The following is a 17,296-nucleotide window of genomic DNA, read 5'->3' on the forward strand; positions in this document are numbered from 1 at the left end:
GTTCAGGTTCATGCGCCGCCGAGCGCGAGACTCGGACGTTCTGCAGCCCTGAGCCACCACCAGAGCCCGAGACTTGTGCTTGAACCAAACGTAACGATCTCCCCGCAATTCGGGAAGGGTTCCATCCTACAAAGTGGTCATTCCCCGGGCCCAATCCCGGCACGATTTACCTGGTGGAATGGGGGTGGAGGGCCTATCAATAGCGGAACGATGACCCCATGCGACCTCGTAAATCTGACCCCATGCGTGTCTTTGTCAACCAGCCTATGTCAGCATGGGCCTCATCTCTTAATATGGCAGTCGGCACCACTCGGAGCCGTGTGTGTTATATATATCTCTCGCACCGTTTCAGTGGCACTGCTTGTGCTGAGATTTTAAAACGGTTGCCAAAGCACAGGTCCAAAATGTGTCAAGTGGCACTCAAATATTGGAATACATCCGAAGCCTTGAACGTCGCAGGGGGTTACGTTCTTGACAAAAGCTGCAATCGGCAATTCCGCGATTCGTCAACTGAGAAGGCAGATGGGAAAAACTAGGGTTTCGTTCACGTTTCTGTTACCCCGACATCAATCCCAAAGGTCACCATCGTCTCTGCACTGCGTCTCCCCTCAGTGCAGTTCTCGCGAGCGATTCGATTCCGCGGAGCGAATTGTGGAATCGATTCGGGGAGCGGGGGGGGGTCACGCCGGTCACGTGACGAGAGAAACGCGCGGGAAACGCGAACTTCTGTGCGGTCCCTCCGCGGTCTCCACATCGCCTCTCTCTCTCTGCAGGCTCCCTCTCGTCTCTTCCACGGTCTCTGTTGTCTCCACATCGCCTCTCTCTCTCTGCAGGCTCCCTCTCGTCTCCTCCACGGTCTCTTCGCCGTAACACAGTAGACGGAGTGGTGGTGAGGTAATGGCGAGGTGTGGTGGAGAGTGATGGTGAGGTGTGATCGTGAGTGATGCTGAGGCGTGGTTGGTAATGTGTGTGTGTGTGGTGATGTGTGTGTGTGGTGATGTGTGTGTGTGGTGATGTGTGTGGTGGTGTGTGTGTGTTGATGTGTGTGTATGTGGTGGTGTGTGAGGTGATGTGTGTGTGGTGATGTGTGTGTGGTGATGTGTGTGGTGTTGTGTGGTGATGTGTGTGTGTGGTGATGTGTGTGTGTGGTGATGTGTGTGGTGATGTGTGTGATGATGTGTGTGATGATGTGTGTGATGATGTGTCTGATGGTGTGTCTGATGGTGTGTGTGATGGTGTGTGTGGTGATGTGCGTGTGTGGTGATGTGTGTTGATGTGTGTGTGTTGATGTGTGTGTGTGTGGTGATGTGTGTGCTGATCGGGGTGGTGAGGCGGCTATTTTGTCTTGTGTTTAACCTGCGGCTCCACGCACACATGCGATGGGCACATGCCTCTTACTACTTGTCAGCTCATCAGGAGCGCTTCGTAAGCAACCACGCGGCACACAACTTGTTAAAGTGCGGGTTTGCGTAAATCAACATCACTGCCAATGCTCTATGTTTTTGCTGTAATCTAAAGGACGGTATGGATGTACTTTATGTTGAACATCTTTCGACGCAACTACTTATTTCAATTGGGGGGCTATGCAAGATGCGACTATTGGCCCCCTCTCCCCCCCACTACTGAAACAACTACGGATTTTAAAAAATTATATTCTTTGGGTAAAGTCACGTAGAAACAATTTATTTAACGAAAAAAACTACTAAGTTTTGATCGCAACACAAGCAATCGTCACCAGGATTGCTTGTGTTGCGATCGTAGTTTTTGGTTATTTTTGTTGTTGTTACTTCGTGACTTTACCGAAAGACCCAAAGAATATGAATTCCTACAGTCACGAAAGATTTAAGTCAAGATTTTTTACAAATAGTTTTCGATAATGTGGGCTAGAACCCTACTATTGTAGTTGCACCGTGTATTGGGTTTTGAGGAAGACAGTCTCGCAGTGACAGCGTCAATAATCAATATATTTAATGAGACAATACTTAAGTTAGCATGCGTTGTGCTTTCATTGTGGCCAATCGGTCAAAGATTTCGTCAAAAGGAGGTAGTTGATCGGGCAACTTTATGCTGATCGATTGATGTAGCCAGATGCGTTAATCGGTACTGGTCCATGGTAGACTGTAGGTAAATTTTAATTAACATTTTTAAATCAAATTTCTTAACACGTTTTGCTTGTTTATCTGTTGATTCGGGGGTCCCCTTTGTGGTCGGCTGGGCCCCTGTGCGTCGCATAACGCTGCCACGAACCCCATAGTTGCGCCCCTGACCGTACACCCCACCAACCTCAACGTTTTGTTATACTGGTAGGAACCTGGTTACACCAGCCCACAGGGGATTATTGTGTCCGTCCGTCGTGCAGGGAGGGGCTGGGTGGGGAGGGTGGGAGGGGTGGGAGGGGTGGGGCTGGGTGGGAAGGGGTGTGGCTGGGTAGGGAGGGGCTGGTCACCCCGTGGTGCCCTTATAAAACTCAACGTTTAACCTACTCACGCCGACTTGTGCCCACCCTCACAGTCGGCCAGATTTGCGGAATACACCACGCCGCCGTTGACCCTGGCCATTGACCGAGCAACCCAACGTTCCTGCCAGCTCCCTCCGCAGGAATGTGTTTGCTTTCGTCAATCTTCATCAAATTGAAAGGAAAATATATAATAGGCGACCTTTTGGACAATGACCCATCTTCATAGCACTATTCCACCATACCTGTCAACCCATACGGATTAACCGTATTCCTGTACAAGGAAATTTAGTTTTCAGGTCCAAACGGCGTACAGCCGTTACAATACGGGACTTTGTAGGGTGAACGTCGAGATGTATAGTGGCACGGGGTGACCAATAAAGTCTGAATCGAGCTGTAATAAAGTAGGACTGATAAGGGGTTGACAGATGCTATTCTTGCATATTGCAATATTCCCAGGAGCTAAGAGTGCCGTCATGAGGTCTTTCAGTTTTTTCAGTTTCATTTATTTGGTATAGCCCTGTGAGCCATTCGGCTCTTGAATCGGGTGTAACCGCAACAAAAAAGGTCTGCTGGCCACGAGAGGGCTTCAGGAGGATTCGTGTCGTGCTGTTCCTCTGTAAGAGCAACGCATTACAGTGGTGTATTACGTGGTACATAATTTGGGTCGCATGATCACAGTCGAACTAGTGTGGCTTGTCTTTTCCATTCATGGAGACGTATGCATCGGCCTGTTGAAGTTCTTATACGGTGAATTGTTAAACAGGTAACAGGTGTCTTGGAGCAGGAATGTCAAAGCCAGGAGGTATGTGATGCTGTCAGCATTCTATGGGTGCACATCTGTGAAAACGAGATTTATAGCTCGTCCAATTCCTTCAGTATAAATAAATATTCTGATTCGCTGTGGTTTTTGGCAGTCTGTTGGTTTTGAGGCACCTAGGTTCCAGAGGAGTTGCCAGGCATTACAGCCATAGTGAGTGCAGTCTTAAATCTGCAGTGACTTCTTCCTCATGTTTTATTCGTGCAGAGTTCAAGTACAGCGCGGTGCCCTTATCACGGTCACAAGTTATTTTTAACTGTTTCCAAGAGTTCTGTTTCTAGTTGCCAACAAGGCTTCATAACACACATTTTGCATGCTATGCAGAAGGGTGATTGTCTGAAGCATTGCTTTTTTTTACCTTTCCTTTTAGGGCATTGTTATTGATTAATGTGTGCAGTTTTTTGTGCGTTGTGGCACCACTGCCAATGTCAGTGTCGTCAAATAACGTGTTAAGTCCGTAATGTGTGCGCACATGTATAAATACACATATCGCTGTTCATTCCCCAGTTGCACTACTGCTGCTGCGAGGGGGCTGCTGCAAGGGGGCTGCAGAGACTCGCTGAGTGTCAGGCAGATGAGTGCCAACAGGGGCCGGGCGCGCTGGGCCCAGCTGCTAGAGCGCGTGTCGCTGCGGGAGCGCATCTTCAGCAAGCGGCCTCTCACCGTCGCCCCTTACCGGCCCCGACTGTCGACGCCAGACCTCCCCCCGCATGTGTGGAGCCTCTTCCACCGGCAGGCGGACGCGCTGCAGTTGGCACGCAGCGCCGCCCCAGCTCAGGTAAGGAGCGGCGTCACGAGCCCTCACGACGCCCCTTTCTGGTGTTCAACGCGTGCAACCAAAGAGACCAGGAGAGTTTCCCCATAGTATAATTCCATGGATTAAACCGAAATTGTTTTTGGTGTTTACGTGCAAATGTAAACATTTGTTGTCAGATTTCGATTTAAAGCTTTCGTGACTGCAGGGATTCATCTTCTTGGTTCTTTTGGTAAAGTCACGTAGAAGGAAAATAATAAAAATAAAACCTAATAAAATAATTATCACGACGTTTCGGCCACAACGCAAGACAGCGTCTGAAGACGCTGTCTTCCCGACAGACCTGTTCTTCACCTGAGGACGGCTGCTTGCGTTGTGGCTGAAACGTCGTGAGAATTATTTTATGTTTTATTTTTATTATTTTATTATTTCCCTTCTACGTGACTTTACCGAAAGAACCAAGAAGATTTGTTGTCAGCTTTTCTACTTTACCTTTTTGAAAATAAAATATATTTTGAAATCCGGTACATATGAGTATGGGTTGCATTGTGTGTGTGTGTGTCCAGGAGGTACACACGTTCGCATTTGAGCGTCCTAACCAAGCGACCACAGGTACAAGAACCTTCCTGGTCACATCCTACTCCGAGTTTTGGCATTACTATCATGTGTACTGCAGTGGAAGGTACGAATGCCCTCGGTGTACACTGTTGCACAGTACTTGTTATGAACTGCACCAGATATGTTATCCTGTAGACACTTTTAGCAGACAACTCTCCAATCATACTACCAATTGGCACTTCCTAGATTGAATTTCCACTGTGCATGATGTTTAAAAAGCAGGACGACAACGCTTATATTTTTTACATGCACTCTTTCAAAACCCAAAATAGAAATGTATGCTATTTTGCACAGGTGTGCACGACTTAAATACTGTATCCTAAATTGGTATGCTGGATTTCTTTCTGAGGGAATAAAATGCTGGCCATAGGCAGAAGAGGAAGGTCTTGAGCCTGAACTTGAAAAGGGGCAGGGAGTTGACAGATTAGTGATGGCGCAGATGCAGTCATTACCTGGATTAGAGAAGAAGCGCACTGCGTCCCCTCTCGCCAACACGGAGAGACCTTTATTGAGCAATTAGGTTGACTGGGAGTGATTGTGATTGGTGGCGTGTTCCTGTAGGGCATCACACCAGGCGCATTACTACGAGGTGATCCCAGAGGGCAGCACGTGTCACTTGTATTTTGATGTGGAGTTCTCACGGGAGAGCAACCCTGACCTGGATGGGGGTAGCTTAACAGCCACTCTCATTAAGGTGAGTAGCCCATAGGTCTGCACCCTTCACAGATTGAGGGATTGAAGGTGCATGAGGGGTCAGGGTCTCACGAGATGATTCCTGTCTTAGGACCAGTGTGAATTCCACATGGCTGTGGTTAAAGCAGCAGGTGAAAAAGGTAAAGGTTTAGCCTTGCAATAAACCTCCTGCTGGGCTATATCACCACCCAGGTTGACACGTGTGCTTGTGGGCAGTATGTCTGTGCATGTATTCAAGCGTGCTACGGGCTGGCTTGCACGATGGGAGATGTGCTATCTCTGGACTCCAGCTCAGCCAGCAAGTTCAGCCGGCACTTGCTGTTCCACATCCCTGGTGCAGCTTTTCAGGACAACCTGCAAGCCGGCACGTACACACTGCTGAGTGCACACATTGCCGTAGCCAAAAGTACCAGACACAATCGTCATTGTAAAAATACAGATATTTCTTTGAAGATTTTTCTTCTTTAGATATACATATCGCGTTGATATAATGTAAATTTTAAACTATACACGATAAAAACTAAATCATTTGGCATATTCGCGCGTAAAGATAAGAAATTTGACCTGCTTTGTCGTGACGGAACACAATGTGAATGAGGCAAAACTGTTTGTTTATGATACCCATTGTCCAATGCAGTAGTTTGCTGAAAACATGTGACTGGATATACCCTGTCCTGCATTTAGCATGGTTTTAGAAACCCCTTACATATACGAAGTTACTGAGCCACATCCTCAAGTAAAAACTTGAATGAACTCTGTGTCCTGCCGTTATAATGATTATTTTATGAGTGCCTTTCACAAAACAACATCTCCTAAAGCTCTAGAAATCACAAACAGATTTAATTATAAACACAAAAGAATAACTACTGTCACAAGCAGGCGAGGAAACCCCCAATCCTGTAATTTAACTGTGGGGGAAGATGGTACAATAATAATAATATGTCCTTACACGTGCTGTTGCCATACATACCAGTTGCTACACACGATCTACTTACTTCCATTTGTTCAACAAAATCACCCTATGACCAAGGAGACTGCACAAGCTATTCAACGTCCTTGTTCTAGTATATGTATACAATATATGTTTAAAGCATTATGTGTTTGTATTTTAACGTATCTTTCATAACCCATCACCCAATATTCAGGAAACTTTGTCCTAAAAATATTGAAGCCGCTTGCTGAGAAAATTTGCAACATTACACTGCAAGGTGTCGCAGAAGCCCATTCTGTGTGTCCGAGTGAAAGTCCAGCAGTGCCACATATTGCAGAATCCACATTCTCCCAGAGGCTTCAGGGAGAGTTTGAGATCAAAGAACAATTGGATATCCTAGAATCTCACAAAACACTGTGGGATGATACCGACTCTAATGAATCATGGACTGAGAACTGGAAGAGGGAGTTCGACCAAGAGTCTTCACTCTGTGGTTCTGAAAATGATCAGGAGTCGAAGAGCAATGGGGACTGCACAGGAACCCTGCGTGATCACACAAACACTCAGTTCACCAAGGCAGGAGAGATGACCCTGGACTGTTCTGCAACATGGTATCACCCTCAAGATCAAGGGACATCAGGAACTGAGAAAAGGTCACTGTGGGATATCTTGGATTACAGAGCAACCTGGCAATATCTTCTGGAGGCTTTGATTGTGAAAGACAAAACTGGACAACTCACCCTGGCTGTTGACCTAGGTAAGAAGCCTGAGTGAACTCCATATTATTCTACAGTTGTGAAATAAAAAATCAAGGTGATTTCCTGCTCAAATGAGGATAAAAGGAGTGCTCATTTGCTGTTTATAGCCCTGAGCCAGTGGATGAAAGTCCATATTCCTATGATTGGAGAGAGTCCATCCACAGGACAACCACTATTGACTTCCTCACAAGATGGTACAGTACTCATTGTATCGTCCCTGTAAGGATGGTGGGCTGAGTCATCCCCCAACCAGGATTTTAACTCGTAACATTCCGATTGAGGGCCGCTCGGTTTACTGCCGAGCCATCTGGCGAGATTCTTTAAATGAACCGTCTGTTAATTAATCTGTCTGCATAAAATATATATTTAATGCATTAGACTGTGACTTTTCAGACCAATGTCCAGCAAAATTACCCATCGGACGATATATAAAATACATTTTTACAAATTCCAACGGTCACATGGCCTTCTAGGAGTGCATAGTTTCAGTAGTAATGGTTAAACACCAGCAAACTCAGGATCAGCTTTAACATCCAGTGTCTCATCAACCGAGTCAGGCTTTCTTGAGCCAATTTTGATGAACTGCAGGATTTTTATAGGCAAGGACCCTTTTTGTTCTCTATGGGCCCTAGTTTGACATGAAACTTCATAATATATAACACAAAATGATCATTAGTGGTTGGCAGGACTGTAGTGACATCAGGAATGTCACTGTATGGTGCCGGCCCGAGAGGGCTGTGGTGCGCGATGCACTGTCATCGCGTACACCCCGTAGGCGGGTGTAGTACTAGCCCTAGCGGGGCTTGGTGTGCACTGGGTTAGCACGGGCACCTTGCATAGCGCGTAGTGCGGGCTCCCATAAGGGGAAGTGGGAGAGTGTCAGCCCAGGGGCAGGGTTGCCCCGGGCCATGGCACTCTGGTTGACCCTGTAGACACGTGATCCGGAGTGTCCATAGAGAGGTCCCCAGGTGGGGGGGCTAGGGGGTGATCACGTGTCCGGCGAGAGCTCTCGAGAGGGATCGAGAGAGAGCTGGAACGCTCGAAGGCGAGCGGGGCCAAGGGCAGAGCAGCCCCGACCCAGGGGGATATAAGGTGGGTCCCTGAGAGGGACTGGGGTCGCTGCATTGTACAAGCTGAAGCTCTACGTCCTACAAGCTGGAAGCTCTACAGGCATCAACACGTGGTTGGGACCGGAGTGAGGGTCAGACCCTTCGTAGCTGTAACTCCTCCGTATAGGGTAGTTAGCTGGGTGGCCATCTGGTGAAGGGGCAGAGTTACCCCCTTGTGTTACGTGTTGATGTTGCCTCTAAAGAACAACGTCCGTGACTCAATTGAACTCCCTACATGACTATAAGTTACAAAATAAATAATTATAGTATGCCTAATTTACATATCTGTCCCTCTAATTATAAAATAAAAGTTTATTTTACACATCCTATCAACCACATTTTTATCCCATTATAAAATACATTTGGTGCATCTTTTTATTTACTTTCATCTTTGTCTAGATGAGCTGTTTGCCTTGTTCCATATGATTTCTTGTACAGAATGTAGTGTGAAGTCTTACACAAAGGCATGTGTTCTTGCCATACAGGTGTATACACCAAGAACAGGAACTTCCGATTGTATGGCTCATCAAAGGCAGGAGTGCTTGTCCCACTGCGACTGGCTCCAGATGACAGTTATGTAGCCCAAAGACTCCCTGCATGGGGGGTCCATAGAGCCAGAGAGGCACTGCAGTCCACGGGGACAACCAGAGCTTCCGGAAGGCCTGCGTGGTCCTCGGAGGCCAAGAAGCACTTGGGGCTGCAGGAGAAGATTTTTTTGGCTTCACTTATCACCAATGTCGAGTGAGTCTGACATCTTAACATATGACCAGTGGGTGCAGTGGTTGTGGATGTATAGGTTGCCTGATGGGTTTTTTAAAATTCTCTTTAAATAAACTTTTAATATGCTGGAAATTAAATCTTCATTAAAATGAAGGTTATTGAAAATGAAAGTTTATTTTAAAAAGTAATCCTATAAAATATCAACATTTTTATTTCTGGTTATTCCATGCTGACTACACAATTGTCTGCCTATATTGGAGTGTTTTTTATTAGTTCACACAATCTCAGTGTAGCTGGGCTATCTTTATAAATGGCTTTGATAATATCTAAATATTTTTTTATGAAGGCTTTGGTTTGTAAGACCTTGGATGACTGGATTGGTTTCCACTAAATCAAATGCCTCAATCTACAAAAAAACATGCAATCGTGGTATTAGATATTCATTTGTATTTTCTTGAATCTGAGTGATAGTATGTAAGTAGTCAATGGTAGAAAACGTATTTTCTAAATCCAGTTGACTTACATGGCTGGTTGGCCTCTGTCTATTCAATTTTCTGTGGTCTTCATAAACACTCTATACATGTGTGGTAATAGGCTAATGGGTCTCTCATTCTGAATGTGGGCTTTGTCTCAATTTTTTAAGAAAAAAAATGAAGGGATCATTCCTCAATTGAGATTTAATTTATGTATCAATGTTTAGTAAATAGTTCTGCTGATTTTGATGCTTTTGTAAGAATGTGTAATATCCATCACCGGCTCAGAGCCACCAATGCAGATGAGCACTATTCTTAGGTTTTTTCGGTAAAGTCACGTAGGTAAAAAATATTAATAAAAATCACGACGACACAGGGCAGATGAGCACTGCCATGTGTTCAGTCGAGCACAGAGATGCACTGTCATTCTGTATGTTTTAATGTATTATTGTTCTCTATATGCATCTATGTTCCAGTGTTATTCTGAATAGATACGTTTTGATATTTGCGTGCATTATTGTTGCGTATAAACACCCATGTCATCTGTATACGAATTGTGTAAGGATAATTTTTGTTCATGTATATGGTGTTGCTTAAATGATTCAGCAATTCAAAGTGCTTTACATCATATCTCATCTCAAACAATCCGATAGGCACCCCAAGTGCCAGCTGTCCTGGCACAAAGGATCTTGGCACCGGGCATAAGTTTGTCAGTATGGGGCCATAATTACTATGTGTAAACCTACTTGAGTAATTTGCAGGTAATTGTATCTCGAATTCGGACCGTGATGCCGGCAGACAATGGCCTATTTATTTTGAATTATATTACGCGTTCTCTAACGTCCACTGTGGGCAGTCTGCCGGAATTGACCAGAAAACCTCTGCAACATACGGCGAACACGCTACCGTTGGGCCACATCACCTCATGTGTGTGCGTGTGCGAACCTTTGCATGTGAATGCGATAGACGAACCCCAGGCCTTCGCGTGCTGAGCTGCCTCGGTTCTCCCATGGGCACTCACAGGACAAACACCTTCGCTGCAAACAATGCTCACGGTGACGCCAAACGTGAGTTAAACTCTTTGAGCTGATGTGTACTTTTTGCTTTATAGGACGATTCTGAAAATGCTGATTCGCTAGTTAGTGGCTGGGCACAACGTATCAGAACGTGTGTCTGATTTTGATTAAGCCCGTATTAATTCCTTTCTGTCATTCTGCCTCATTGTCACAAGGGATAGTCGTACCATTGTTACAAATTGTTCACATGGCAACTTCAGGTTGTGTCTGGTAAACGAGGGTTTACAACACACTTTATTTACTCGACCTGAACCAAAAAATCTAATATGAATCAAAATTGGTTGTGAAAGCCTGTATGTTAAAGTATTACTATTGTCTTTATTAATAATCCACAAGAAGTCTTAACTGTGTTGTATAGTGGGCCATCATTAGACAAGTGAATTTGAGATGAGACAATGGATATCTAAACATAATTGTGTTTGCCAGCAGCGTGTACTTCTACGCTTCCTGTTGGTATCAGTAATGTCCCAAGTACCTTCATGGGATACATAGGGGCCACAGAGCCAGTATATATTCATTATTAAGCAAAGTGTGTTTTTATATATACAGTAAAATCCCGACATAACGTGGGCAACGGGGGACTTGAATAATACCCGTGTTATAAGCGACTCGTATTGTCGTGTAAAATACGTGTCTGTGTCACTGTGTGTGGTAGTGGAACGGTTAGCGCGCTGCACTATGAACCTGGCGACCCGGGTTCGATTCCCGCTCACGGCCAACACCAGTGACGATTATCTGAACCGGTCCCGGGCCCTCCCCTAGGTCGACTCAGCATCAAATGAGTACCTGGTGCGGTGTGTAAACATTGCCACTGGGGAGACAAAGGCGGTCGGGCGTGGTGCTGGACACCCACCCCCTCGTGTACCGTTCCGGCCTTCATAGGTGCTCGCTAACAGCACTTGCCCCTACAGTCTGTTAAGGCTATATGGGGGATCTTTGTCTGTGTGTCTTCGCATCTGTTTACCCAACTGCGCTCGCAACCAAGAGAGAGGGCCGGGGGTGTGTGTCGATGGCTGTCTGCTTCATGACCAATGGAGAGGGGAGGCAGGAGATTAATATTCTTGGTTATTTCGGCAAAGTCACGTAGAAGGGAAATAATAAAAATAAAACAATAAAATTCTCACGACGTTTCGATTGCAACAAAAGCAATCATCATCATCATGATGAACCAAGAATATGAATCCCTGCAGTCACGAAAGCTTTAAATCGAAATGAGGCAGGAGATTTTTCGAGGGACATGACTTACCTGATGAGTATCCGAATCTGCGGTGTAATGAGCTGCGTTTTATTTATTGTGGGGTTTTTACTCAGTGTGGTGATGCGATTGCTGAGAGATTCACATGTTAATTTACGAATATTACAATGGCAACAGCACAATGTGAATGCAGTTGGTTGAAGAATTAAAACAATCTAAAGAAAAAACATTGTTTTTACATTCTTTTACATCATTGTTTCTAATGCTTTCCAGATTTCGCTCTGACATTATTTTGTTTTTTTTGCTCAGTGGTTACTGGATACCAGGCGTCTCCATTCCCAGAAATTGATGCGTACATACGGTCACAGCTCAACAAGGGAGGAGTCCAAGGAGGTGGGACCACTTGAAACACTCGAAGCTATGTCATACGTGAGATTTGTATGCAAAACACAAGAGCTCATCTTGGGTGGATCCACCACACGTTAACCCAGGTGCTCTGCAATCGTTAATTTTTGGATATTGCCTTTGTGGCTGTTACCAGATTTACGGTGCTGGAAGTTTTATGAAGGCACCGGACTGCTTGTTTACGAGGCAACCAAGAACCGGTGGTGTGAGAATGTGGGACGAGCTCACCGCAGAAACAACACCTGGTAAGCATTGCCAGCCACCAAGCCCATGACAAATGTGAAGCAGGCGTATTGTTTGCATATTTATATTGTTACTTATATTCTCCACAATGACGCTATTATTATAATTACATGGTATATAGTTTTGTGTCGAACTAGGATCCATATCTAACATCTGGTATTTCACAATCATTTTAAATCAAATTTTTTTTTTAGAACTGCTTTGTGTTTAATTTATTGTCCTTCCCCCGCACCTCCGATTAGCATGGTTGGCTATGTACGGTGTAAAAGAATTTCAACATACATAGAGCATTGGTTCAGGAAAAAACCTAACTCTGATGATGAGATACGAAATAGATAACCAATCCAGCATTTGCTTGTGTTGAACCAATGCTGCTGAAATTATGCACTGCTAGAAGGCATGGGGTGTCTTAAAGAAACTTACTTTTTATGTGTAAGGACAGATATTGGAAGGAGGCATATTGTCTGCTTGCTTATTCCATTCCATATTGTGTACACAACTACATTCTACTGCACATTAGGCATGTCTTGGTGTATGGTCAACCATTACCACACATGTTGTGATACCAGTGTTCACCGTCACTGGTAGAGGTGAATTGCCCTCCTCCGATCCCTCGGCCACATTGATTGATGGAAACGAACCGCATCACAACATCATGTGGACGCCGCAGATAGCCTGTGCACAAGTGGAAACTCGGGGACACTCCACAGTGCTAACAGGGCGAACAACTTCTCACTGTGGTGCATCTGGTGAACAATACTCCACTGTTATTCATTCCCCAGAAACATCTCTTGAGATTTTCTCCTGCATCTCTTTAACTTCAGACAGCGCAATCTAAATTAGAAGTTTTCGTGACTGCAGGGATCCATACTCTTTGGTTCTTTCGGTACCTACGTGACTTTACCGAAAAAACCAAAGAGTTCAGACACTACAATGTTGATATGCTTCCATGTGACATTTTACTTGTATATTTTACCCCAGTTAAAACGAAATGCTGTTGATAATAATTTGCTTATATAATTCAGGAAAGCCACACTGAGTCGTTGGACTCTTTTTCAGTTGAGTCCTGCATTGGGTTTTTATTTGAAGGTGCATTCAGCCAATTAATGAGTATACAAGTGGGAGAAAACCCTGGCGCCCAGAGAAAACCCACACCCGTGAGGAAGCAACACTTTATCCACGTACAGATGGAAACAGATGGAGATTAGGCCACTTGCTGTACTACCTTCTGAGGAGCCAGGGTATTGGCACCTTCACACCCACGGGAAGGAAGTTTCAGATTTGTGCTATCCACAAACCCTCGCCTCCACACTGCTGGATAACAGCCCACGTGTATAGCCACCACCACCTGGCTACGTTTGTAAAATACGCTGTCGCTTGACACGATTGGCAACACGGTCCTCTGTTAGGGTAATAAGCCAAGATTTTAATTTCAGAAATTCAGACAAGTAAAATTGAATGTTATCGAATTCTCTGCTCATGCAGCTACTTTGTGGACCTACATCAGGGGATTTTCTACCAGAAGTGCCACGACCAGGAATGCAGGGCAATAAATTTCCGCTCTCAAAGTGAGTTTGTTTTAATCCTAAGTAGATATAAAGTGTATCTCCTTGTGATGACATTCAAATATAAAATTAAATTTCGATTTAAAGCTTTATAAAAAAAATTAAACTTTATTGTAAGAAGTTGTAAATGTTTTCAACTCATTGCGTTGTATACTTTGATGTGTCTGTGCCTCATCACTGTTGTATGGCTACTCCGATGATTACTGTTCCCCTCAACTTCACTTCTTTCACCCACGTTGAGGATTTGGTCTCTGTGCTTTTTTCCTCGCATTGCTCCATTTGAAATTCCCTCCCATCGCCCATTTTCCCCAAGCTCCTATAATAAATAACCTTGCTCAATTCATCCTAAACATGTTATCCAGTGCAACTTTGAAGGTGAATTTAACACTTCGGTTTTTGTGACACACATTGTCCTCAAGCGATCGAACCCAAACACCTATTACGATTTGGATATCGACGTTTATTGGTGGTTGCTTGACATTTAGGGCCTTTAAGGCCTGCACTGTTAATAAATGTTTAAATTCATAACCGACACTAACAATGCAGTGCTGTCATCACCTATTACTGCCTCTTAAATTACAATTTTAATGGATAATGTAAGATAATTATCATTTATACTCTTACCTAACTTTAGCAGTACAATTTAATGCTTGTCCACTTTTAGCAGGAAGCATGTTAATAATAGTATGCAAAGGCAAACTGGGTAATGTAGTTGAGATTGTATAACCCTTGAAGACGTATCATTGCAGCTGATTTATGAAGCCATTTAGAATAATTGAATAACAAAGCTACGGAGTCAAGAAATCCGTAAAATTATTTTATTATTACGCTTGCTTACCCTGGAATAAGTCTCAACTTTTTATGGAGGGTACTGTCAAGTTTTCGCAGTAAGGGGGCATGTTGCTGTGTGGAATTCCAATGGAGCAATTTGCATGTATGTTTTCATAATTGGGATGTTTGTATTCAGTAACATGCAAACATAAATAGGTTTGTTTATTGTTTTCAGACTATCCTCTTCCTCAAGAGTGCCTCCCCAAATGCATTCTCTCTCGAGTAAGTATATTTAATGGCATTTGCCATAGTAGCAAAGCACTACATTGTTAGCTTTGGTTTGCCCATGAGAAATCTGCATAAATGACGTTCTTCCTTAGGCACGTTGGTGTTGCTTCCCTTATCAAGTTAAGTTTTTAGATGCTCCTTCAATCTGGGTGCCAGGCCTGGAGAAGATGCAGGAGCTCCTCCAAATGGCAATCCTTGACAGCACCGGCCTGGGCATCTCACTCTGCCGTGTCAGCTGGGGCTGGGGGCATTGTCTTGCAGAAGCAATGCTCCAGCTCATGGAGCAAGTTTACAAAATATGTACGTGTGATTGTCTCCTTGTGTGGAACGAAGTCAACAAGGCACCGCATTGTTAGAACTATCTAGAGGGAATTCCATATGGTTATAAGATCAGAATCTGACTACAGAACTAGATTTATAACCTGAGGCCGACAGAAATGGTCATTTTGTTTTGGACATTGTCATTTTTGTTTTTCAGTTTCAAATGTTTGTTTTGTTTATTTTAAAATATTATTTTCATTTGTGGCCATTTTACCGCTTGTTAAATGTAATAATAATTATGTCCGTGTTATTTTCCCAAAAAACAGCGATAGGTTTGACAATTTTCCTGGAGAAGCTGGAGATAAAGAAGTTGATGGAGAAGGCCACACACAGAACCAGACAGACACAGTGACAACCACCGTGGAAGACACCCACGTGGAAATGTAGACATAACGTCTAGCGTTTGTGTGATGTAAATACAGTAGACTCGATTTTCCACGCTAATGACGGGTAGGACGGCTCCGGATAATTCAAAATTGCGGATAATCAAAAAATATCTATTTTCTGCGATCTCTATGCCAAAAACACTAATATAGGTATAAATTATGTTTAAGTCGCCCAGTTTCATGGATTAAAACTCACAAAATTATTGATCGGATAAATCACTCAAAATGAGGCAACTGACGATTTTGATTGTTACTCTATCGACTTAGAACGAATACTAACTATCAATGCGGGTGCTCGGTGGACAACACTTTCCTGCTCCCGCGCAGAAGGGTTGTCTCAATCTAAATTTGAAGTTTTCGTGACTGCAGGGATCCATAATCTTTGGTTCTTTCGGTAAAGTCACGTAGGTATAAAAAATAAAATCTATTTACAGTATTTTAAATCTATTTTTTTTTAAATATAAAATAAGTGTATTTTATTTTTTATACCTACGTAACTTTACCCAAAGAACCAAAGAGTAAGAGTTAGTTCACTAAGTGGGTAGCAGGACCACACCAATCAAAATCTGCCCAGTCGTAAAGGTATGCAACTACTGTACTGTAGGTGTTCACGTGGATTTCGGATTAACCAGAGCACATATTTGTTCGGTTTAAGCACGTGACTTGTAATAAACATTTCCAAGAAAAACAATGTATAACCGTGTTTGGATTATTAATTTAGGCTCGAGGGAAAATCCATGAGTTATTAATTTGTTAAAATCTAAGGTGCGCGGTTAAACCACAAATCGGATAAACCGCACACAGTCTACTGTGACGCTTGTGTCATTTGTACCTGATATGTTCCATATTTAGTGAATAAATAGGTTACAACAATGTCTTGAAATATTAATAAGCTGAATTCGCAGTTGAATTTACTGTTTGAACATGTTTACGCATTTGTCCGCTGTTTGCTATACATTTACATGCATTTTTTTTATTAAAATTATGTTTTTGGTTTAGGTTGTACAGTTTTAAATCATTTAAATGTTTATTGTACCGTATATACTGGACTGTTACGGATTATGGTACGATGGCATTTAGGGGGGCAATCACATGACCCAGCTGTCGAGTGTTATCTGCTTATTGCAGAGGTTCACGGTTGGAATCCAGCAGCTGCCCTGATTAATACTGCGGGTGTAGTAACCAGAAAAATATTCACCATCTGCCTGACCGGACATTAAAGATTCTGTGAAGTTATTTGCAAGAGTAGGCCATTGCGTGCGGGGGTCGTAGTCGACATTACAAATTGCCCGCAAATTACTCATTTGGAATAAACACCAATCATCACCTGCTGCAAAAACTTGCCAGGACCCTCTTGAAAACGATACATGATACTCAGGGTCATTCAAAGTCATCCGCCATGTGCCAATGGCAGATTCGGTTACATGAGCCGGTCAAGGATGTGCTCCCCCTTTCGTACAGCATTTGAAAAGCAACTGGCAAAACATAACTGTGAGTAGTAATCCATCCATGGGCATCAGGAGTTGTTGGGTTGTATTTTCTTCCCTGCGTCGGTGTAAGCGTGGCACGGTGAGCAGTCGCTTACGAGATGAAAAGATTGCAGTTCACATTCACCACAGGACGAACATCTAATTTAAAATCCTTTTTGAAGGAGATGCCACCTGCTGGATCTTGTTCACACATGATTAAACGCAGGATGTGCCGAGATATTTTCA

The 17,296-nt window shown here is 43.7% G+C and overlaps 1 protein-coding gene across 1 annotated transcript; it reads left to right on the top strand.

Moving 5' to 3' along the window:
- Positions 1 to 3,849: 3,849 nt before the first annotated feature.
- PRIMPOL (primase and DNA directed polymerase) lies at positions 3,850 to 15,582 on the top strand. The gene is made up of 12 exons (XM_078868907.1): positions 3,850 to 4,053; positions 4,596 to 4,711; positions 5,209 to 5,341; positions 5,557 to 5,704; positions 6,486 to 7,028; positions 8,624 to 8,879; positions 10,298 to 10,398; positions 11,912 to 11,995; positions 12,144 to 12,252; positions 13,736 to 13,818; positions 14,822 to 14,867; positions 15,459 to 15,582. Exons 1-12 carry the CDS (start codon positions 3,850 to 3,852, stop codon positions 15,580 to 15,582), a joined length of 1,947 nt encoding a protein of 648 aa, XP_078725033.1.
- The last annotated feature ends 1,714 nt before the right edge of the window (positions 15,583 to 17,296 follow it).

The sequence above is a fragment of the Lampetra fluviatilis genome, chromosome 26, assembly GCF_964198595.1.
Source record: "Lampetra fluviatilis chromosome 26, kcLamFluv1.1, whole genome shotgun sequence".
Taxonomy (NCBI): domain Eukaryota; kingdom Metazoa; phylum Chordata; class Hyperoartia; order Petromyzontiformes; family Petromyzontidae; genus Lampetra; species Lampetra fluviatilis.